A 24,666-nucleotide genomic window follows, 5' to 3' on the forward strand; every position below is an offset into this window, starting at 1 on the left:
TGGGGAGGGTGGGAACTACATGAGATGTCCACAGAGTGGACCTATGACATAGTGGTGAGGTGAAAGCAGCATGAGTAGGCCACAGAATGACACAATGACCAAGTCTGGAGGTGACAGCAGCATGAGTAGGCCACAGAGTGGTACAACGAAAGAGTATGGAGGTGGCAGCAGCAGCAGCTTCAGGAGGAGACCACAGAGTGGCACAATGACAGAGTCTAGAGGTGGCAGCAGAATCAGGAGGTCACAGAGTGGCACAATGACAGAGTGTGGAGGTGGCAGAAGCATGAGGAAGCCACAGAATGGCACAATGACAGAGCATCGATCAACCAAAATACTTCTGGGGGAACCTGCCTGGCATGAACAGAACTCTAGTAGCTACAGACAATGACAAGACAAAGCGTTAAGATAGCTTTTAGCCCAGAAGAGTGGCAAAGCTTATCAAGATACGTCACTGAAGATTTTACCGCATATAACCGCAGCGCTGAATGCAGAATAAATTTCATTTTTTGACCGAAATACTTCAATAAAGATTTTACTGCATATTTCTACAGTGCTGAACGCTGAATAAGATTTGTTTTTCCACCAAAATAAGTCACTAAAGATTTTACCGCATAGATCTGCAGCGCTGAACACTGAATAAAATTAGTTTTTCCACCGAAATAAGTCACAAAAGATTTTACCGAGATGGAGAGGGTGTTCGGATTTCCCCTGCACTATACGGACATCTCAGAAATAAACCGCTGCTCCTGACAGCAGCTCCTGGGAAGGTCATGCAGTGTCCCGGTCATCCGGAATCTATTTGCTCCGTTGAAGGATAATTTGGAAAGTTTGTAGAAGCCACACCGGGCCACCATGCTGCAGATTTATCATGGAGAAATCATGGATTTTTTACTGCATATAACTACAGCACTGAACGCTGAATAAAATTAGTTTTTCAACCGCAATACGTCAGTAAAGATTTTACCACATAGAACTTCAGTGCTAAACACTGAATACATTTTGTTTTTCGACCGAAATACGTCATAAAAGATTTTACCACATATAACTGCAGCGCTGAATGCTGAATACAATTAGTTTTCCACCAAAATAAGTCGCAAAAGATCGTTGTACCGGAATACTACACTACATGCTTTGACCAGAAAAAACCTAAAGAGTGAAGCGTGTATATATTTTTTTTGTAGTACTGAAATACGCCCCTATACGCTTTCACCAGAAATAACTGCAACAGTGCAGTGCGTATATTTTTATCTTTTTTTTACTGTAATACGCCCCTATACGCTTTCAACAGAAATAACTGCAGAAGTGAACTGAGAATATATTTTTCCTGTTGAAATAAAATAGGCCACTATACACTGTGCTCTGGTAGACAGGACAAGGGAACGCAGTATAGAGGCAAAGACCAGTTTGTAACTCAAAAAAACGTCAGTGTTTTATTCACACTTATGGCAAAAAAACTGTACGACAGTCCATTTGTAGTTTTGGTGTTCGTTGACACCTAGACAGTTCGTACAGCAACACAGTGACCTGTTATCCTAGGTTTTAGTTCACACCCGATCGGCATTTGCTCAGGATAGAGCAGACCTCCCAATCTCAGGCCTCCAGCCTAGAACACGGCTCAGATTCCAATAAAGCGATTGCCAGAGCTCCTATTGGCAGAGAGAGAGGCAATCACTCACAACTGACACTGCTGGCAGTTTTTTTTATAGGCCAGTCAAGACTCGGCCTGGAACGTGGGGAGTAGTTACCCACCCAGCACTTTGACTACTACCAGTAAGAGCCATACTGGATCAGCTATATAGCTATACTAAATAGCTAGGTGTCAAGCAGCAATTGCTTGACACCTAGGTGACACATACCTAGGTCAGGAACCGAGGCCAGGAACCTCGGTGACACATACCTTCCGTCAATGACGGACCCTTGCGCCTTCCTACAATGCTTTCACCAGAATTAACTGCAGAAATGCACTGATAATATATTTTTCTTGTAGTGCTGAAATACGCCCCTTTACGCTTTCATCAAAAATAACTACAACAGTGCAGTGCGTATATATATATATATATATATATATATATATATATATTTTTTTTTTTACTATAGTACACCCCTATACGCTTTCAACATAAATAACAGCAGAAGTGAACTGAGAATATATTTTTCTTGTTGGACTGAAATAGGCCACTATACGCTTTCATCAGAAATAACTGCAGAAGTGAAATGCGTATATATTTTTCTTCTAGTACTGAATAAGATACTAAGACATAAGCCACTAAAGGTTTTTCGACATAAAACTTGCAGCCCAATAACAAAAAGCTTGAATGACAGAACTGTCTAATGGCTATTTGGATCCCCAAATAATCGTTCCCTGCACTTGTAATTCGCTTTCCTATCAATGTCCCTAGCACCTTCTGACGTCTCACCCTGCACTAAGATGCTGTGAAATGATTCCTCCCTATCCTTTCCCTGCACTTATAAATAATTTTTTTCCACAATCAGGTTTTTCCAATTGCTTTCCCTAGCGCCTTTACACATCTGTCCCTGCGCTCTGAATGCTGGAAAATGGCAGAATCTAAAATGGCTCCTGTATTTATAGGGCTGAGACATCACAGGGCTGGCTGGCTTCTGATTGGCTGCATGCAGGCATGTCAATCTGGGTGATTTTGCTTTCCCAGAGTTCCTTGCCCCATGGTCTCAGTCCTAACACGTGTAGCCGCCATTTTAGGAAATATGTGATTAGTTACCATGAAGCACGAGAAAATTTGCATTTGTTGCGAATCAAATTTTTCCTGAAATTCTAAACTAATTCTTTGTCAGCTTTGATTCGCTCATCTCTAATCCTGACATTCGAGAACCACCTTTCATGGCTATTTCAGGTTCCCACCAGACTAGAAATGATGAGGTCCTATGACTGCTGCTTTCACTGGCTTCAGTGGTCACCTGTTCAAGAATGTCAATTCACTGTTGAGACTCATCACTTCTGGATCTGGACCTACAGAATCCAAAACAGCCAAGAAGGAAGCTGCAGCTCTAGAAAAGACTGTCAGCAGGTATGTTTTATTTTATGTGGGCACACTTTCCAGCTGGCTTTACATTTGCTATTAGGTCTAACAACCTTTTTAACACCCTAAATGGCCATATTGTTTTGCATTCTATCTCAAGAATGCTATTATTTTCCTATATAACCACGTTATAATGAAAAATAGTAAAATCACCCCAACACCGAACCCGGACATCAGTGAAAAGTGCAGTTCAGGTTCATTCATCCCTAGCACCAACGCATACGATTTCAATGCTCCATAATAACTATTTACTACTATACAGTGAGTTTCTAGGCTACCAGAGGGCTCCTGGCATACAGGTTTGGATGGATTTTGGACTTGCCATTTTAGACTGTCCCTATTTTGGTTTGTAGAAAAGGAGTGTTGTCTTCTGATAGACACCATAAACAGAGTGGATGGTGTCCATAATTGGACTCTCCCTTAAACAGTTTTCAGAGTTTTATGTCTAGATCAGTCTAATTAGGAATAATTGAGCAGAATATTAGCAAAATTACTTAGAATTGAAAAACAATTATGTTGGTAACATTTAAAGTAGTTACATACTATACACGTCTTACATGAGCTGAAATATGTTTTCTATTTTCCATTCATATCTGGTCATAACAGGGGTGCTCTTATAATTTCTATGACCTAACAAGCTAATAATTAATGTATTTGAGTGGATTTGTTAACACATACTGTGCTATTCAAGAGAATAAAATATATGGCTTGGAGTTAGTCCAACAGTCTTCTTGTTTAGATTGCATTAGTTATTTTATGTTTTAATTCACTTTTCCATAAAAATGATGAAGGATTAAATTAAGTCTAGTGCATTTTCTATATAAAAACTAAGCTATACTTTTAGTGGGCTGAAATATTTAAATATGTCAGCATTGCCCAATTAATTTGTTAACCCTTTAGTGGACCGGATGATTTTCCATTTGTGCATTTTCCATAACTTTATTTTTATTTTTCCATTCACATAGCCTTATGATGGCTTATTTTTGGGGGGACAAGTTATACTTTGTAAATAAATAGTAGTGGGGCACTCTCTATAGTATTGGAATTTTATTAATGTAGGATAAAATTCAGATAATAATTGGTACAATAGTATAGATAAGTTGATAAAACAAATATTCTCAAAAATAAATAGCAGCAATAATGGAGAGTGGCTAAAACAGGGTATCGTCCCTGCAGTGAAAGTTGTCTTAAACGGTTTGAAATTTCATATAATCGTGTACTGATGAAGGGGTCATCTTCCTAAAAGCCCGGAACGCGTTTGGTATTACTATCTCCAAGAAATGCACATCGACCAATTGAGGAGGTGTGGACACTATTATATGAAATTTCGAACCGCTTAAGACAACTTTCGCTGCACGGACGATACCCTGTTTTATCGCGGGGTCACGTGTGTTCGATGAATTGGCACAGAATTCAAATGAAAGCAACAGCCCTTGAGACCGGAACCCTGATTTCTATAGAAGGTATACCGTGTCGAGGGCAACAAAGTCCATCGAAGACCTCACGGTAAGATTGTGCTAGTTTCCTTCTAAAAAAAAGCAATCGCTCTTTGTGGAGTATACAGCGGGACGCCGCTGTTTGCATCAAGTGAGTGGGGTGGCACTCTATACATTACCAGCTTTTGCCTGTGCTTGAAATTGATAAGTATCTGGTATACTGCTTTGGCGCTTGGAAGAACTTTGTGTCCTTATCACATTGCAAACTTTTATTATTGAATATTTATACTATCAAACATTTCACATCATTGAATATTTTATAACATTAACGTTCTGGTTGATTGTTGCATCGCAAATATTTCAAAGTATCAGAGCTCTGGCAGACTGCTGGTTTTAGAGAATGAAACAGACCAATTGGATGCATATTTTACCATGAGCACACGTATATGTGGTTTTAACATATATATATATATATATATATATATATATATATAATAAAAAATCAGAGGCAGCACACAAATATCCGTGAAAAACAAAAGGGTATTTTATTCACCTATGTGAAATGGGTGAATAAAATACCCTTTTGTTTTTCACGGATATTTGTGTGCTGCCTTGGATTTTTTATTACATATATCTAATCAGGATCAAGTCCGTGGTCTGCTCCAAGGAATTGTACCTACTGAAAAATTTTGTGCTGCTCATCTATTTTTTGTTTCATATATATATATATATATATATATATATATATATATATATATATCTCGACTCTCTATTATTGCTGCTATTTATTTTTGAGAATATTTGTTTTATCAACTTATCTATATATACTGTTGTACCAATTATTATCTGAATTTTATCCTACATTAATAAAATCCCAATACTATAGAGAGTGCCCCACTACTATTTATTTATTACTTATTAGTTTTTTGTCAGATTGGGTATTGTCTGCCAGTGGGAGCACCATCTAAGCGATTCCCCATCACCCGAGTGCGACATAATTCCGCACCCGAGTGCGACATAATTCCGCATTCAAGTTATACTTTGTAATTTCACTATTTATGGTTTCATACAATGCAGTGGGAAGCTGGAAGAAAATTCCAATTGGGGTAGAATTGGAAAACAAATTCTGACACTTTATTTTTTTTGTTAACGGTACTTATCTTGCAGTAAAATTGACCTGTTACTTTCATTCTCCAGGTCAGTATGATTACAATGATACAACACTTGAAAAAAATAAAATAAAAATGATCTCCATATTCTAACTCCTATAACTTTTTTGTAGTTATGTGTACAGAGCTGTGTAAGGGCTGATTTTCTGTGGAGTGATCTGTAATTTTCAGTGATACAATTTTAAGATGTGTTTAACTTTTTGATCACTTATTGTAAAAAAAAAAAAAAAATTGGACATTTTTTCCAATACACCATTCGCCATATGGGATTATTATTTTTATATTTTAATAGTACAGGTGTTTTCACACGTGGCAATGCCCATGATGTGTATTTTTTTTTTATTGGTTAAAGGGTTTATGTCACCCAAATTTTCGCTATTAAACTAGCTGACATTATAGATGTGAAAATGTCACCTGAATTTAACTCTGCTTTTCTTTTATTTAAGTATGCCCCCATTTTCGTGTAATTTTAACTTTTATTATATGCAAATGAGCCTCTAGGAGCAGGGGGGCTTTGCACCTTCTCTTAGATGCTCCGTTCTCCCACCTCATTTCCACACCCTTCTGTCTTGATTGACAGGTCCAGGCCAGAATTGGCTCTCCTTCCCTTTCAGTATTCGGTGCAGTGAGAAGGCCAGTCAATCAAGACAGAAGGGCATGGAAATGAGGTGGGCGAACAAAGCCTCTAGGAGCAGGTGCAATGCCCCCCCGCTCGTAGGGGCTCATTTGCATATAATAAACGTTAAAATTACATGAAAATGGGGGTATACTTAAATAAAAGAAATTCAGAGTTAAATTCAGGTGACATTTTCACATCTATAATGTCAGCCTGTTTAATAGCAAAAATTGGGGTGACAGAAACCCTTTGAGGAAAGGGGGTGATTTAAACTTTTTTTTTTTATATTTTTAAAAACTTTTTTTTTTTTTTTACTTTTTTAATTTACCCTGGGTGACTATAACTGGTAATTATTAGATTGCCCATTATGTTTATAACTTTACCATGGCATCTGAGGGGTTAAATGTATGTGATCGGCTTTATGAGTGATCGCATACACGTGCCACAGGTCTAAGCTATTTGAAACAGCAGAAACCAGATGGCTATGGCACCCACTCTACACATAAGCGGGAGCCATGTTTAAGGACCCAGGGGTATGGAGACTCTTAGGCTAATTTTGCATCTATGGCATGGAGATGTGGCCACCTGATTCAGGAGAGAATGTCAGGAATCAGCAAGACACAAACAGTAGTGTGCAGCTAGAAGAATGCAGCAAAGAATTCCAGCAGAGAACAGCCTGACGGAATCCATGCTGCAGATGTGAATATAGCCTTATAATGTAAAAGGGAATTTGGCACTTTTGGTTTTCTATAACCTTTTGTAATAATTATGTAATTTTCTACTGAAACACATTTTGATATAAACCGCATATTCATATAGTTACCATTAATCAAATACTCTGGAAACTCCTTGAACTGTTCCTTTGATCTAGACCACACAATGAACATGTTGATCAAATATATTTATCTTCAAAGACAGTGAGATAGAAATTTGCAAAAGTCGATGCCACTGGAATCCCCAAGACCGTCCCATTCTTCTGCCAGTAACATTGTTCTCCAAATCTAAATATGTTGTTAGACAAAATGAATTCCAAAGCTTCTATTATAAAACTCCACATATTCTTTTTTCTTTCCTACATTCTCCAATATGTTATGTACTGCTCCCACTCCCAAACTGTGTGGGATGCGAGTATATGAACTTTCCACATCTATAGATGTTAATTTGAAATCAAATTATCATGTCAATTCTAGAAATGAGCAACATTTAGAAAAATTTGATTTTTTTAGTCTTTTATAGGGCTGTGACATCCCCTATTTTGCCTGCAGATTGGCTGGCTGTATGGCATTACGGGTGATCTTGCGTTGCTGGACTTACTTCCTCTTTGTAACACGTGTAGCTGCTATTTTAGGAAAAACTGATTCTTTACCATGAAGCGCAACGAAATTCAGCTTTGTCACAAATTGAAGTTTTCCTAAACTTTGACCGAATTCTGCTTCAAATACTACATTCGCTCAACACTAGTCAATCCATTCAGAGTTTTTTTTTTTTTTTAAAAGCATTGGTGTCTTTTGTATACGGGGGAATATCCTTCAATAATGGCCATAATAGCCTATCATCATTTTATTGAAAACTGGTGAAGAAGATTTTAATGTGGGTGAGTGCTGCATTTTCATCTTTTGGAACAGTGTATATTATTTGCTTGGATGCTGTGCACCCCTATACCAAAGAATAACTCGTCCCAAACATCCTGAAATTTGGATAGTGCTGGATTCCTTTACTAAACAAAGGGGAGGGGTGCGGCAGTTGCAGAGAGAGCTGAGCCTCTAGGTGTAATGGAAATGCCCCTGTTCCTCCCGCTCAGGTAATGCCCCCTTTCCATGCTTTTCATGCATGGACCACACACTTAGGTTCAAAACAAACCTAACAAATTGCACAATTTGCACAGAAGACTTGGTGTTCCTTGAAATAGAATAAAAACGATGATAATGAGTTATGAATGGACAAATTATTTTATTAGTAAATTGTTTGCTTTGGTTATTACCTACTATTTATTTTTTAAAAAGGTAATCAATATCAGGTTAGTGGGGATCAAACTACCGATACCACAGCTGATCAGCTGTTATTAGAGGTAACAGAGCTATTGTGACCACTGATAGCTGGAGGTGGAGAGGTATCTGCACTTGAACAATTCTCTATCCATCATAATTTTTGTAGTTTGAGTGAGCTGCTTGGCTATTTCCATGCTCTTCCCTCTGCATTGTTAATGGTGTGAAGGTAAACAATGAAGAGAATGCAGCGCTCACCAGAGTGCCACAGCCTATTCAGTTTGATTGCTGGGGGTGCCAGGAGTCAGACCCCTGCTGATCTGTTGTTAATGACCTATCCTCAGGAAAAGCAGACAACCCCTTTAACGGTCACATACAGAAAGTGGACATTGATTTTAATCCATATCACATGGTATTTGGGATGATGGTGACTGGTTTTAAATTTTTCCTCTGTGTTGTATATCTTCATAATGTGTTACATTTGAATATACAATAGAGTAAAACTGTTTTTCTCCTTATGCATTATGAAATGACTTACAGTTATTGTTCTTTCTGGTAGTTTTCTCACGCAATATCAAAGTGATTTGAATACAAAGAATGCAATTGCACATATATTCTAAAAGGCAAACAAAGGCAGCTTTTAAAAAGTCAAGACTGCCATAGATATGGAAATGAGTGACTAATACTGCATTTTTATTTCAGATTGTAACTTGTTCATGGTATTCCAGGAAGTAAAAACACTTTGATGTGCTTATTGTAAAACAATTCACCTTTTTGAAAATGAATGTGCATTTTCTTGCAGAGAGTGAAGAGGTATACCAGCAGCAGATCCTGTCAATCTCTTGTATCATCTTCGGCATTGTATCTGTGGGCTTGATTTGTGCCGCATTCTACTGCAAGACAAAGTAAGATGTATTATTTGCCTTTGGTCTATAGCGCATTGAGAGTTTCTGAACACAATTTGCTTCTATGCATTAAAGTGTATTCACAGCAAGCAATTAAATTGTAGTTGCAACATCGGGCTATTCTCTGCACAAATGTAAAATAACACACAATGCTGGGTTTACTCTGCACACACCTCTGCAGTAACATCATATATATATATATATTGTCACACAGTGAGAGGTTTAGTCTGGGAAAACAGGTATTTTCCTCCCAGCATGTGCTGCTGGGCTGATTTACAGCCAGGTGAAGTCAAATACCGGACCGGATTTTAAATGCTGGTCCAGAGTTTGGAAGCACCTGGCTGTCCTTAAATAGGCAGCTGGGCTCAGAAGCCAGGTCTCTGTGTTGGGGTCTGGGAGCCTTGTGTCTGGATGAAGGCTTGCTACCCGTTTGGCATGAAAACAGGTTGGCGCTGTTATCAGCCAAGACTCTTTGAGGCAGAATTGTTTCATGGTGTGAATTACCCACAACACCGCAAGGTGGCTTTTTGTTTGAATATGACTGCTTGTTTTGTCACTTGCCTAAAATGTGAATAAAACACTGAACTGTTTGATCCAAAGAACTTGTTGTTGCCTCTATACTGCATCCGCTAATTCTGTCTACTGAGCCCCCACAATTGGTGGAGGATGTGGGCAAGAGCAGAGAGGCTGGCGTGAATGCCAATATTTTTGGTTTCCGCATTTTTCAGGCACAGTTGTATGTCGTACATTAAGCCAGCTGTATTAGAACCAGTGCCCCACGACAAAATGGAGGCTGTTGTGTAGGCCCTAATGGAGGCTCATCTGCAGCAGCGAGAGACAAACCTGCAGCAACAAGAGGCTTATAAGCAGCAGCAGGACACTAACCAGTTGCTGCTACAACACGTGATGGCTTTGCAGACAGCAGGAGCAACCCCGAGCGTCAAAGATGCCCAGAAAGCAGAGCTGTGATTCCTAAGATGACCACCGCAGATGACATCGAAACCTACCTGGTGGTGTACGAGAAAGTGGCCATCAGGGAAAAGCTACCTTCTGACCAGTGGGCTGAGGTCGTCGCTCCATTCCTGGCATCCGATATCCAGCGGGTGTATTTCGACTTGCCGGACAATCAAGCGGCCGACTACCAGAAAGTTAAGGGTGAGATTCTGGCAAGACTGGGAGTAATTGTGTTGGTCCTGGCCCAGCGTGTACATCAGTGGGGGTTCAGCCAGGCTGCGCCTGCAAGACCCCAATATTATAACTTACTTCACCTCTTGCAACAATGGCTACAGCCTGACATGCTGAGTCCCACTGCTATGCTGGAACGTCTGTTAGCCGATATGTTCTGGATGGCTTTACCATACCCTCTCCAGCACTGGATTGGTCAGGTGTCTTTTGGCAATGTCCTTAAGATAGTGGACCTGGTGGAACGCTATGAAGCTACCAGGAATCTAAAGGAGGGTTCTGTAGGGGGGGGGGGGGTAGGAAAACCCTGGAAATTTCCACCCCAGGCCCAGAGATTTGAGCCGATAAAACCCGCCCGGGATGTACCCACGGCAGACCTGGCTCCGATAGTCTGCTGGCGGTGATCAGGAGCCTGGCTATGTAAGGGCTGACTGTCCCTATTGGGTTGAGCCCATGGACACTAACTATGGGTACCGTCAGTCACTATATGCCAGGAGACAGCATGCAACAGGTACCCCAGAGTCTTTAGATCCCTTGTGCCAGGTGGAAGTGGGAGACCCTCCGGCAGAGGCTCTCCGGGAATCAGGGAGTCTGGTGACCCTAGTAAGGGCTACCCTGGTGCGGTCCACTGAGTATACTGGCCAGAAAGTCGGGGTTATGTGCATCAATAGAGACTTAATAGACTACCCCCTGCACTGGTATCTCTAACCCCGGTGGATAGTAGATGGACCCAAGAGGTGGCTGTTGCCACAAATCTACATTACGAACTTATTATACTAGAGACTTCCTGGGCTTCATGGCACTGTGGTCTGCTATGAGAGTGACTGCTAGCCATGAGAGAGGGGTAACCCTAGCAAAATGGCCGGGCTCAGGGGGGAGATCGGAACCCTGGGAACCTGAGACCGAAGGGCCAGCGGTAGGAATGACCGACACTTCGGTGGAAGAGGGGGAGTCAACCCCGCTAACTGTGATGATGGGAGACGTAGAGGACTTGCCGCCGGGTCCTGAATTGGCAGACCTCAATGTCTCTGGGGATAATTTTGGTACCGCCCAATGTCGGGACCCAACCCTATCTCGCACCTGGGAAAATGTGTTAATTGTAGATGGTGAACCAACAACAACCTGGGGCAGAGTCAGAGTTCCCGTTTTGTGGTATATCAGGATATGTTGTATCGGGTAAACCAACTATGGGGTGAGCCTATTGAACAGTTGGTGGTCCCCAAGGATTATCGCAAGCTTGTGTTAGTTCTAGCCCACCAACACGTTCTCTGGGGTCACCTGGGGCTGCAGAAAACCCAGGATCGTATTCTACAGCGGTTTTACTGGCCCAGCATATTCAAAGAAGTGGAAAAGTTTTGTAAGTCTTGCCCGACCTGCCAGATAACTAGCCCCCAGCCACATTATCATAGTCCCCTAGTACCTCTCCCAATTATAGGCCCAGTACCGAAGTCCGCCAAATGGCATCAACACATCTTAATCATTCTAGACTACGCCACTCGGTACTCGGAGGCGGTGCTACTGCGACTTACCTCAGCCAAACTCATAGCTGAGGAGTTAATAGAGAGGTTTTCCCTAGTAGGACTACCTAAAGAGGTTCTGAAAGACCAAGGAATCCCTTTTATGTCCAAAGTGATGAGGGAACTCTGTAAGTTGCTGCACATAAAACAACTATGGACGTTCGTTTACCATCCACTAATGGTTGGTCTGGTAGAACGGTTTAACCAAACATTAAAACATATGTTGAAAAAGGTAGTGTCTAAAGATGGGAAGGACTGGGACCTCCTTCTGCCCTATCTCATGTTCGCAGTGCAAGAGTTACCCCAGGCCTCTACTAGGTTCTCGTCCTTCGAACTGCTATATGGCAGACACCCTAGTGATCTCTTGGACGTGGCCAAAGAGGTGTGTGTGGGGGCAAAGGCCCCTTACTCTAATTTATGCTGAGTTCCAAATTATTTGTGCCCATAATGATGATGAGTACCCATCTGGAGTATTGATTTGACAGACACTCGAGAGATCAAACAAGTCTCTGTTTATTCAAGCAAAATGCATATAATATTATACTGTCTTGGCGAGGGGGGGGGCAGGAAAAGCCACACACACACGTCTCATGAAGGTCATGACCATATTTGTACATATATGTGCTTATAGAAACAGAAAATATGAATGTCAATTAACCGCAGACGCATTCAATTCAGAATACAGGAAATACACGTCCTTCTAAAAAAATTAGCATATTGTGATAAAGTTCATTATTTTCTGTAATGTACTGATAAACATTAGACTTTCATATATTTTAGATTCATTACACACCAACTGAAGTAGTTCAAGCCTTTTATTGTTTTAATATTGATGATTTTGGCATACAGCTCATGAAAACCCACAATTCCTATCTCAAAAAGTTAGCATATCATGAAAAGGTTCTCTAAACGAGCTATTAACCTAATCATCTGAATCAACTAATTAACTCTAAACACCTGCAAAAGATTCCTGAGGCTTTTAAAAACTCCCAGCCTGGTTCATTACTCAAAACCGCAATCATGGGTAAGACTGCCGACCTGACTGCTGTCCAGAAGGCCATCATTGACACCCTCAAGCAAGAGGGTAAGACACAGAAAGAAATTTCTGAACGAATAGGCTGTTCCCAGAGTGCTGTATCAAGGCGCCTCAGTGAGAAGTCTGTGGGAAGGAAAAAGTGTGGCAGAAAACGCTGCACAACGAGAAGAGGTGACCGGACCCTGAGGAAGATTGTGGAGAAGGACCGATTCCAGACCTTGGGGGACCTGCGGAAGCAGTAGACTGAGTCTGGAGTAGAAACATCCAGAGCCACCGTGTACAGACGTGTGCAGGAAATGGGCTACAGGTGCCGCATTCCCCAGGTCAAGCCACTTTTGAACCAGAAACAGTGGCAGAAGCGCCTGACCTGGGCTACAGAAAAGCAGCACTGGACTGTTGCATGTCATTCGGAAATCAAGGTGCCAGAGTCTGGAGGAAGACTGGGTAGAGGGAAATGCCAAAATGCCTGAAGTCCAGTGTCAAGTACCCACAGTCAGTGATGGTCTGGGGTGCCATGTCAGCTGCTGGTGTTGGTCCACTGTGTTTTATCAAGGGCAGGGTCAATGCAGCTAGCTATCAGGAGATTTTGGAGCACTTCATGCTTCCATCTGATGAAAAGCTTTATGGAGATGAAGATTTCCTTTTTCAGCACGACCTGGCACCTGCTCACAGTGCCAAAACCACTGGTAAATGGTTTACTGACCATGGCCTTACTGTGCTCAATTGGCCTGCCAACTCTCCTGACCTGAACCCCATAGAGAATCTGTGGGATATTGGGAAGAGAAAGTTGAGAGACGCAAGACCCAACACTCTGGATGAGCTTAAGGCCGCAATTAAAGCATCCTGGGCCTCCATAACACCTCAGCAGTGCCACAGGCTGATTGCCTCCATGCCACACCGCATTGAAGCAGTGATTTCTGCAAAAGGATTCCCGACCAAGTATTGAGTGCATAACTGAACATAATTATTTGAAGGTTGACTTTTTTGTATTAAAAACACTTTTCTTTTATTGGTCGGATGAAATATGCTAATTTTTTTAGATAGGAAATTTGGGTTTTCATGAGCTGTATGCCAAAATCATCAATATTAAAACAATAAAAGGCTTGAGCTACTTCAGTTGGTGTGTAATGAATCTAAAATATATGAAAGTCTAATGTTTATCAGTACATTACAGAAAATAATGAACTTTATCACAATATGCTAATTTTTTTAGAAGGACCTGTAAGTGTTACAGCTAGCAGTTTCCTTCTATCGAAAATAGCAAAGGTGGGGGCTAAGTTACTTCCTGCAGAATCTTTGACATGCAAAAAGTCCCTGATCTTATTAACTTTAAAAAGGTCATACATCATCCCTCACATCTCCCCCATTTGAGACCATGGTGAGCCCGTAGGATCCGGCCGGACGTACCCCAGATGTTTCACCTCATGGATGAAATGTACACCTGCCGGCAGCCTTGCAAAGGTCAGTTCAACCAGGGTTCCAAGCTCATCCATTGTCTCACTACGGAATTGGTTAAAATGTCTTCTGTCTGCAGTCTTTTATTACATAGCAGAATACAATATACCACTATTACAAGCAAGATTATAACAACAAGCAGTGATACAAAAATTCACGATGGACCCTCCATCTTTGAGACATCTGTGAACTGTCACTGCCCAGAAGTACTTCAGAACAAGCTAATCCTATTCTGGCCTTTGAGATCCCTCCCTGGGGGAGAAACTGTACCACAGATCATTCAGTCCCTCAAACAACTGATGGTGCCGTATCAAATCATTGTCCTATTCATTATTCAGTGGATTAAACACTGCTGACACGCTCAAGGTCAGAGCCACTGCCAACAGAAGGACCCTCATTATGTGGTTCCAAGACTTTCTTGCAATGAGAAGCGTGTATCCAATTGGGATTTCCTTTAACTTTTACAGCAGTCTAAGTCTTTAAAAAAACTTGGAAGGGACCATCAAATCTGGGCTCAAATGTCTTTCTCACGTGACTTTTTATGACAACCCAATCACCAGGCACCAGGGGGTGCGTCCCTTCCACTGAGTCTGGATTTGGAATGGAATCAAACACTTGTTTATGATTGTGCGCCAACCTGCGGGGTGAGAGCCCTCATGTAACTGACCATGCTGTCAGCCTGGAGCTGCAACTGTTGAGAAAAATCCAGCCCCAGTTTGGGTACAGAACCAAACAAGATTTCATATGGGGATAAGCCAGACATTTTCCCTGCGGTGATGGAGTACAGTGCAAGGGGGAGGCACTCAGTCCAGGGTTTCCTGGTCTCCTCCATAGCCTTCTGGATTTTTAATTTAATAGCGCCATTCAGTCTCTCCACACGGCCACTGGAGTGTGGGTGATATACCGTGTGAAAGGCCTGAGTGATCCCCAAGGCTCCCATCACCTCACTCATCACCTCCCCTGTGAAATGGCTTCCTCTGTCTGATTCTATCACTTCAGGGACTCCATACCTGCACACAAGTTCACTGACCAGTTTCTTTGCAGTATTCTTGGCATTTGCAGTAGATACAGGGTAAGCCTCCGGCCATCCTGAAAAGAGATCAACGCACACAAGCACATATTTGTATGTTCCTACCTTCGGTAACTGTATATAGTCTATTTGCAGTCTCTGGAATGAGTAAAATGACATAGGTATATGTTTCTTAGGTGTCTTAACTACCTGTCCGGGGTTGTTTAGAGCACAGATCATACAGCCTTGTACAAATCTACTGGCAATAGTGGACCCATCTCTTTAGTACAGTGCTCACCATAGGACCCTTTGCTTGGTCTGTGGACCCATGGGCCTCCTGTGCCATCATAGGATAGAGGGCTCTGGGTAGGCATATTTTTCCTGACACTTCCCAGAGTCCCTGCCTATTCGGCACTGCTCGTCTCTGAGTCCAGGAGCTATTTTCTCCTTCATCTGCCTGTACAAACAGTCTTCAGACATGTGGTGAGGCTCCAGGACGCCGACAGGGATTACCTTGGGTTTCCAAGGCTTCACTGCTGCCTCTTTTGCAGACCCATCTGCCCTGTTGTTGCCCCTAGCCTGACGGGTTTGTTGTCTGGTATGTGCCTTAACCTTGACAATGGCTACTTCCTCTGGAAGCAGTAGTGAGTTCATTAGTTCAAACACTGTGTCTTTGTTCTTTATAGGTTGACCTGCAGAGGTAAGGAACTCCCTGGCTCTCCAAATAGTGCCATAATCATGTGCAATACCAAACCTGTACCTGGAGTATGTAAAAATATTTGCTTCTTTACCTTGTGCCATTTTACATGCTTCAGAGATTGCCTTCAACTTAGCCTCCTGTGCTGACATGTGAGGAGGGAGTGGCTCAGCCAGTACTACCTCATGTTGCGTGACCACTGCATATACAGTATGAAATCAACCATCCTCACCCATGTATCTGCTGCCATCTAAAAAAAACTCAAAATCAGGATTAGGTATGGGTTGATCATGTACATGTGAAAAGCCAGAAGTTTCTTGTCACATTAATTGGACACAATCATGTTCATCAGTATCTTGTAATTTTTGCAAAAGAGGGCCTGTACCCCCTTCCCCCATTTCTGAATCCGAAATCGGTAGAAGAGTTGCAGGATTCAGAGTAGGACATCTCTTGAAAGCAATGGACTAAGGAGTAAAGAACATTGCAACCATAGTTGATCAGGCTCCAGGTGTAAAACTAGAACCTGGGTTAAAACATAATCAGGGGTGTCAATATCTACATGTGTGGTACCATCCTCATTAAAGTGAATATGAGCCCCCAGTGCCTGCAGGACATCAGTAACCAGCAAATTGAATGGGATATTTCCTTTTACTAACAACTGAGTCACCAATGTACTATCATTAATTTTTAACTTCATAGGTATGGTCTCTGGGATGAAGACCACTTTCCCTGTGAACTCTGATGCAGGGACACATTGTGTGCTTATCTGTCATGGCTTAATATAATCAGGATTGATCACTGTATTGGCTGCCCCCGTGTCTATTAAGAAAGGAAACTGTTGGTTGCCTACCTGGACTGGTATCTCAATTTGGCAGCCCACAGCTGCAGCAGTCATGGCAGATAAGGACACAGGGTTGCCGGCTTCATATTGTGAGGTCACCGGACCAGGGGTGTGCACTGAACCCTGGTTCTGTGAGTTCACCTGTTGTCCTTGAGGGGGTAACCAGAAATTTCTGCGTATGTGACCAGGTTTGCCACAATTGTAACATCAGAAGTCACCCCTCCTCTGTCTGGTCTGTCCCTGTTGACCAGACCATGGTCTCTGTTGTCCTTGTACCATATTGATTTTTGAGGATTTGGTAGTGAACATGTCTAGTTCCAAACCCTTAGCAGCAGCAACTAACTGAGGTAGTGCTGTCGCCCTCTATTTAGGCTTACATGCCTTCAGTTTTGTATGAAGGGCAGGTCTCAGTCCCTCCATGAAAGCAGATGTCAGTAACTTCTGTCCCATAGGTCCAGTGGTATCCCAACCCATGTCCGTCCACACTGTCCGTAGTCTAGACTGAAATGCCACTACGTCTTCTTTAGTCTCCTGTATTACATCTTTTAAACTACGGACACTGTCATCTTCCTTTGTCCTGGCCCATCTGATAAAAATCCTGCAATATTTTATGCCCAATGTGTCAGTTTTTTCCCCAGTCAGACCATGAGGACTGGTCAGTTTTTACCCTTTCAGCCAGTAACTGTTCTTTTACAGGGTTATATGGTGATTCTCCCATTTTTAAGGCCACTAAGTCATTTAAGTAAGCCCATGTCACCCTATATGTGGCTTGTGTCTGTTCTAACAGATCCAGCAGGGGATCTCAATGCAGGAGAAAAACACTTCCATTTTGTCCCCATTCATTGTCTAAGGGGACAAAATAAGCAGGGATGTGGAGCAAAATGTTTTGTTTTTTTCAGACACAATAGAAAACAAATCCAGCACCTATTGGCTTACAATTAGAGATGAGTGAATTTTTAAAACATTCGATTAGCCGGTTCTCCAAATTTTTCCCCGAAAAATTTGGTTTGATCAGAATATATTTGGGCGAATTACATTTAAAAAAATGCTATTTCCTGGCTGCAGAGAGTAGTAGCATGCATATGGAGTCTGCTTTGGTAGTGAAATAATACTGTGAGTCCATATGACATGCAGATGACAGGCGTCGCCCCTAGAATTACTGCACACTTCACTTATTTGGGCAGTCACAGCGCCAAAACTGACCAAATAATTCAAGTATGAACTTGGCCTTACAGGTCGATGTTAGCGCCAAGAAGAAGCGCACTCCTTTTACACCGTCGTCAGCTGATTCCACATAGATGTCAACAGAACCTGTTCTATTAAACGCTTATACAAGTATAGCCCACTGACAGAGTGGAGAGAGTGTCAGCAGTAAGTTTGTGTTGACGTCACTGATTGATTTGCCCTTACTCTTATCCGTCAGGACAATAACCCACAAAAATCTGATCCTGTCTGTTGAGCATCACTCGGTCAGCATTTTTTCAATAATCCATCAGCAGCAGCAGCACCAGGAGAAAGCCACCGAGTTGCACAATGACAGGGTCTGGAGTTGGCAGCAGTATGAGGAGGCCACCGAGTGGCACATTTACAGAGTCTGGAAGTGGCTGCAGCAGCAGTTGGAGCATCAGTAGAAGGCCAGCGAGTGGCACAATGTAAGAGTCTGGAGTTCGCAGCACTATGAGGGGGCCACAAGTGGCACAATGACAGAGTCTGGAGGTGGCGGCAGCAGCAGCATCAGGAGAAGGCCACCGGGTGGCACAATAACAGAGTCTAGAGTTGGCAGCAGCAGCATCAAGAGAAGGCCACCGAGTAGCACAATGACAGAGTCTTGAGATGGCAGCAGTATGAGGAGGCCTCCGAGTGGCACAATGACAGAGTCTGGAGGTGGCTGTGGCAGCAGCAGTTGAGCATCAGGAGAAGGCCAGCTAGTGGCATAATGTCAGACTCTGGAGTTGGCAGCAGTATGAGGAAGCCACAAGTGGCACAATAACAGAGTCTAGAAGTGGCGGCAGCAGCATCAGGAGAAGGCCACCGAGTAGCACAATGACAGGTTCTGGAGTTGGCAGCAGTATGAGGAGGCCTCCGAGTGGCACATTGACAGAGTCTAGAGTTGGCGGCAACAGCATCAAGAGAAGGCCACCGAAAAGCACAATGACAGAGTCTGGAGGTGGCGGTGGCAGCAGCAGTTGGAGCATCAAGAGAAGGCCAGCAAGTTGCACAATGTCAGAGTCTGGAGTTGGCAGCAGTATGAGGAGGCCACAAGTGGCACATTGACGGAGTCTGGAGGTGGCAGCAGAAGCAGCATCAGGAGAAGGCCACTGAGTGGCACAATAACAGAGTCTAGAGTTGGTGGCAGCAGCATCAGGAGAAGGCCACCGAGTAGCACAATGACAGAGTCTGGAGATGGCAGCAGTATGAGGAGGCCACCGAGTGGCACAATGACAGAGTCTGGAGGTGGCAGAATTATGACAAGGCCACTGAGTGGCACAAAGACAGAGTCTGGAGTTGGTGGCAGCATGAGGAGACTACAGAGTAGCCTAATGAAGGTGGCAGCAGCATCAGGAGGAGGCCACAGAATGGCACAATGACTGAGTCTAGAGGTGGCGACAGCAGCAACATCAGGAGGATACCACAGAGTGGCAAAGTGACATAGTGAGATGGCAGCAGCAGGATACCACAGAGTGGCAAGGTGACATAGTGTGGATATGGCAGCAGCATCAGGATGGCACAGAGTGGCAAGGTAACATAGTGTGGAGATGGCAGCAGCAGCAGAATCAGGATACCACAGAGTGGCAAGGTGACATAGTGTGGAGATGGCAGCAGCAGTATCAGGATACCACAGAGTGGCAATGTGATATAGTGTGGAGATGGCAGCAGCAGCAGGATACCACAGAGTGGCAAGGTGACAGAGTGTGGGGATGACAGCAGCAGTAGGATACCACAGAGTGGCAAGGTGACATAGTGTGAAGATGGCAGCAGGATGCCACAGAGTGGCAAGGTGACATCGTGTAAAAATGGCAGCAGAAGCATCAGGAGACCACAAAGTGACCCGGCGACAGAGTGGGGCAGTGGGTGGCAATACCAGTACCCATTGACTATGGTTGGTGTAAGAAGGACTTGGCATCAGATATGTTTATTCAGGCGGGTGGCAGCATAAGAATAGTAGCTGAGGCATGTAGCCAGAAGAAACTGGTCTCTTTTGTCAAGGTTTGGATAAGGAAGTATGGATGATCTAATCTGATGCATCAGGCATTGGTGGGTTGAAATCCTGGCTGATCCATGCCTGGTTCATCTTGACAAAGGTCAGTCTCTCCACATTTTTAATGGACAGGCGAGTTCTCCTTGGGGTAACTATGGCCCCCACTGCACTAAACACCCTGTCTGATGCCACACTACTGGTTGGGCAGGACAGCTTTTCCAGGGCAAACTCTGCTAATTGCGGCCACAAATACAGTTTGGCTGCCCAGTAGTCCAGCAGATCTTTAATGTGTTGAGAGGGTGCTGTCCAAGTATGCCAGCACCTGCTGGTTCAGGTCCTGCTCCAGGTCTACCTGCTGCTGATGGTGAGTTGTTTCTTCACTATGCGGGTGTAGAAAGCTACTCATCAGCGACTGTAGACTCAGGCTGCTGCTGATGGGGCTGGTGCTGCTCCTGCCATCCCACCCTTCCCCAGCAGCCATGGCAGAGGAACGTAAATGCAGAGGGCTCCCCGGTCAGACTTGCGAGACGATAGACAATGGCACAGATAGGCAACGGCCAACTGACTGCATAAAATGTCTCTGTAGTAGTTCAGTTTGTCCTCTCTGTAAAAAAGGCCCCCATTCTGGACTGGTAGCGAGGGTCCAACAAGGTAGAAAGCCAGAAGTCATCCCTCTGCCGAATAGTGACAATTCGGCTGTCAGTAGGCTAGCAAGTGAGCATGCATCGGGCCATTTGCGCAAGTGACTCGGAGGGACACCCTGCCTCCATCTCCACTGCATACTGCCACGATGTGTCTGGGTCCTCTGTCTCATCTTCCTCATCGCCATGTAGCTCCTGTGGCTTCTCCTAATCCTCCTCTCCTGTCACCTGAGTATAAAAAACACCCATTTCTCTACACATTGCCTGTTCTCCAATGTCCTCCTCCCCTCCTTCTCCTCTTCCAGTTCAGCCCCCGCAGGGCTCATATGGCCGTGAGATCTAGGCGCCACGTCTCCAGTCCCAATTTCTTGACGAAGGTCACAATGCAGTTCCTCCCCTGTGTGACTCCTTCCACCCAGGAAAATGAGGTGCAGAACAGCGTGACACTGGCGTGCCCTGCATATGTGGTATGCTGGAGGAGCACTGTGACTTGTCCCTGCATATGAGGCTGAGGACATTATGGAGGATGAGGAGGCAGAGGCAGACATTGTCGCAGGACCAGTGGTGTGAGAACGTGGTGGTGGAAGCAGCGTGACCTGGCCAAGTTGCTGGTGTGGCTGTGCAGGAACCACATTCACCCCGTAAATTACATGTACTGTCCCTGACCGTAGTAATAGCTCCACTCATCGGCACTGCCGTGCAATTTGGGAGACACAGACAGGCTCAAGGACTGGCCCACCTTCTGTTCTACATATTTGTGCAGGGCTGGTACTGCCTTTTTCACAAATAAATGGCAATCGCTTCGGTGATCGATTGCTGATAGAATGACGAGGAGTAGGAGGAGGAGGAGCAGGAACATCTGAACCAGCAGAAGATGGGAATGATAGACAGCTCCCTTCGGCTCAGGTGGTGGAGCCTTGACTGCCTGAAAACGGGTGCGTGTCACTGGGTGATGCAGCGGTTTCTGCAGCAGGCTGGACCACCTCATCAGAGCCACGGTTCTCCGGTGACACTGCATATGTTGACGCATTGCCGTGGTGCCAACATTGGCACCCTGGCCACGCTTCACCTTCTGCCCACATATTCTACATATGGCCATGTTAACCTCCTCCGGTGGCTTAACAAAAAACGGCCACACTGCCGAGTAGGTGATTTTCCTTTCAACAGTCCGCACTGACTGACTGCTACCGTCGCTGCTTCCGTAAACCCCTGCATTGCTAGTTCCTGGGCAGACAGGCTGCTGCAAAGCAGGTGGTCTACCCTGGGCATGTTTGGCTGCCGACCTTCCACTGCTGCCACCATGCTGACCTCCAGCCATGCTACCACCTTGCTGGCTCAGCCGCTGCCTCACGGGCAAGCTGCCACCCTCTTCTCCTGATAATGATGAAGCCCCTTCTGCACCCGGCTCCCTAGTGCTGACCGCTCACAACACAAACTCCCACGCCACTCTCCTCATCACTACTTGCCCACCTAGTGGAGGAAGCGTCGGATGTCTCCTCCAGATCTTGGCTGGGCAGTAGCTGCTGACTGTCCTCTAGTAGCTTTTTATTGCTTTATAGTGAAGCTGAGCCCACAGTATACAATACTTTTGTGGATGAGGGAACAGCAAAGGATAGAGGTAGGTTGAGGACTGGTGAGGGCACAGGGCCTGGTCCCGGGCCATTCCAACTAAGGGTTGTGTCTGACAAGCCCACCAACTGTTGGCCTGGGGTGTCTGATGTCACTTGGGATGAAGTGGATGACCGAGTTAAACAATTAAGAACTGCTGTGTTGCTGGTCAAGACATGACCGCTAGATGACACTAGGAGCTCAGGCCTCTCAGTGTGACTCCTGCTTCCACGCCCCCTTACTCTGCCCACGCCCCCTTACTCTGATGCGACCTCTGTCTGTGCCAGAAACATTTAAGCCTCTGCCACTTCTTTGTGCATGGCCTGGCACTTCTCTGTCTGACATAATTTTAGCTGAATTAAATAAATCAAATTTAAACACCCCTAAAAGCGACAAATGTACCGTATTTTTTGCCCCATAAGACGCACTTTTTCTCCCCCCAAAATGGGGGGGGGGATGCCCCTACGTCTTATGGGGTGAATACTGACAGTTTTACATCACAGCCTGCAATGTACGAGTGAGCGGGGAGGGACTGGGAGGAGGAGCTGGGGGCCGGCAATAGCTGCGGGGCAGTGCAGTCAATGTACTATAGCCCCGCCGCTCCAGTGCTGCACTATTCAAATATAAAATGTCTTATTCAATCAAAAGTGATTAAACATGCCCCCCCACGTTTAATATTACTGTACATCCTAACACCTTCTGTAGAACGCAGGCAGGCAAGCCGGGCGGGCGGCAGAGTAACTCCCTGATGTCACGTGCCTGCGCCACCTACTTTATGAATGAAGCAGGTAGCACAGGTAAGTGACGTCAGTGAGTGACGCGCCAGCCGCCTGGCCTGCCTGTCTGCATTCTACAGAAGGTGTTAGGATGTACGGTAATATTAGGAGTGGGGGGGGCATGTTTATTCACTTTTAATTGAATAAGACATTTTATATTTGTATACTGGAGCGGAGGAGGGGGGATCTGTGGATGAGGTTTATGGGGAATATCCTTGGATGGCACAGTTAAGGGGTGGGGGGTCTGTGGATGGCACTGTTATGGGCTGGGGGGGTCTGTGGATGGCACTGTTATGGGGTGGGGGGTATGTTGATGGTACATATATAACAGTGCCACCCACAGATCCCCCATAACAGTGTCTGTAATCCACAGATCCCCCCATAACAGTGTCCGTCATCCACAGATCCCCCCATAACAGTGTCCGTCATCCACAGATCCCCCCACAACAGTGCGTCATCCACAGATCCCCCATAACAGTGCGTCATCCACAGATCCCCCATAACAGTGCGTCATCCACAGATCCCCATAACAGTGCGTCATCCACAGATCCCCCCATAACAGTGTCCTTCACGTATTTATTTGTCTTTCTATACTGAAATAGGCCACTAAATGCTTTTAACACAAATAACTGCAACAGTAAAGTGCATATATATTTTTATATCTGTACTGAAATAGGCCACTAAACGCTTTGACCACAAATAACTGCAACAGTGAAGTGTGTATATATTTTTCTTTCTGTACTGAAATAGGCCACAAAAAGCTTTTACCACAGATAACTGCAACAGTGAAGTGCATATATATTTTTCTTTCTGTACTGAAATAGGCCACTAAATGCTTTGACCACAAATAACTGCAACAGTGAAGTGCGTATATATTATTCTTTTTGCACTGAAAAAGGGCACTAAACGCTTTCACCACAAATAACTGCATCAGTGAAGTGCGTATATATATATTTTTTTTTATTAAAATATGCCACTAAAGGTTTTTCAACATAGCACTCCAATAACAAGAACAAATTGCTGGAATGACAGAGCTGCATAATGGCTATTTGGATCCCCAAATAATCTTTCCCTGCACTTGTAAATTGATTTTCTAGCACTGTCTCTAGTGCCTTCTGATGGCTCTCCCTGCACTAAGATGCTGTGAAATGATTCCTCCCTATCCTTTCCCTGCACTTATACATATTTTTTTTTTTGAGGTTTTTCCAATTGCTGTCCCTAGCACCTTCTCACGTCTGTCCCTGCGCTCAGAATGCTGTAAAATGTCTGAATCTAAGATGGCTGCCGTATTTATAGGGCTGTGACATCACAGGACTGGCTGCTGATTGGCTGCATTCATGTCAGTCTGGGTGATCCCACCTTCCCAGACTTCCTTTCTCCATGTTCTCACATGTGCAGCAGCCATTTTAGGAAAAATTTAATTTGTTTCCTCGAAGTGTGAGGAAATGTGCGTTCGTTGGAAATCAAATTTTTCGTCAGCTTCGATTCGCTCATCTCTACATTGTATAGTGGCTGTGCTTGGTATCTTTAATGGGGGT

At 44.1% G+C, this 24,666-nt stretch overlaps 1 protein-coding gene across 1 annotated transcript in view; it reads left to right on the top strand.

Annotated features, from left to right (window-relative positions):
- The window catches only part of NRG3 (neuregulin 3), a 1,217,439-nt gene that overhangs the window by 1,029,368 nt on the left and 163,405 nt on the right, over positions 1-24,666 (top strand). The window contains exon 5 of the mRNA XM_044298081.1: positions 9,065-9,167. Within this exon, the coding sequence (XP_044154016.1) occupies positions 9,065-9,167 (103 nt within the window). The remainder of the gene's footprint in view (positions 1-9,064; positions 9,168-24,666) is intronic.

This window comes from Bufo gargarizans, chromosome 6 (assembly GCF_014858855.1).
Source record: "Bufo gargarizans isolate SCDJY-AF-19 chromosome 6, ASM1485885v1, whole genome shotgun sequence".
NCBI classification, from domain to species: domain Eukaryota; kingdom Metazoa; phylum Chordata; class Amphibia; order Anura; family Bufonidae; genus Bufo; species Bufo gargarizans.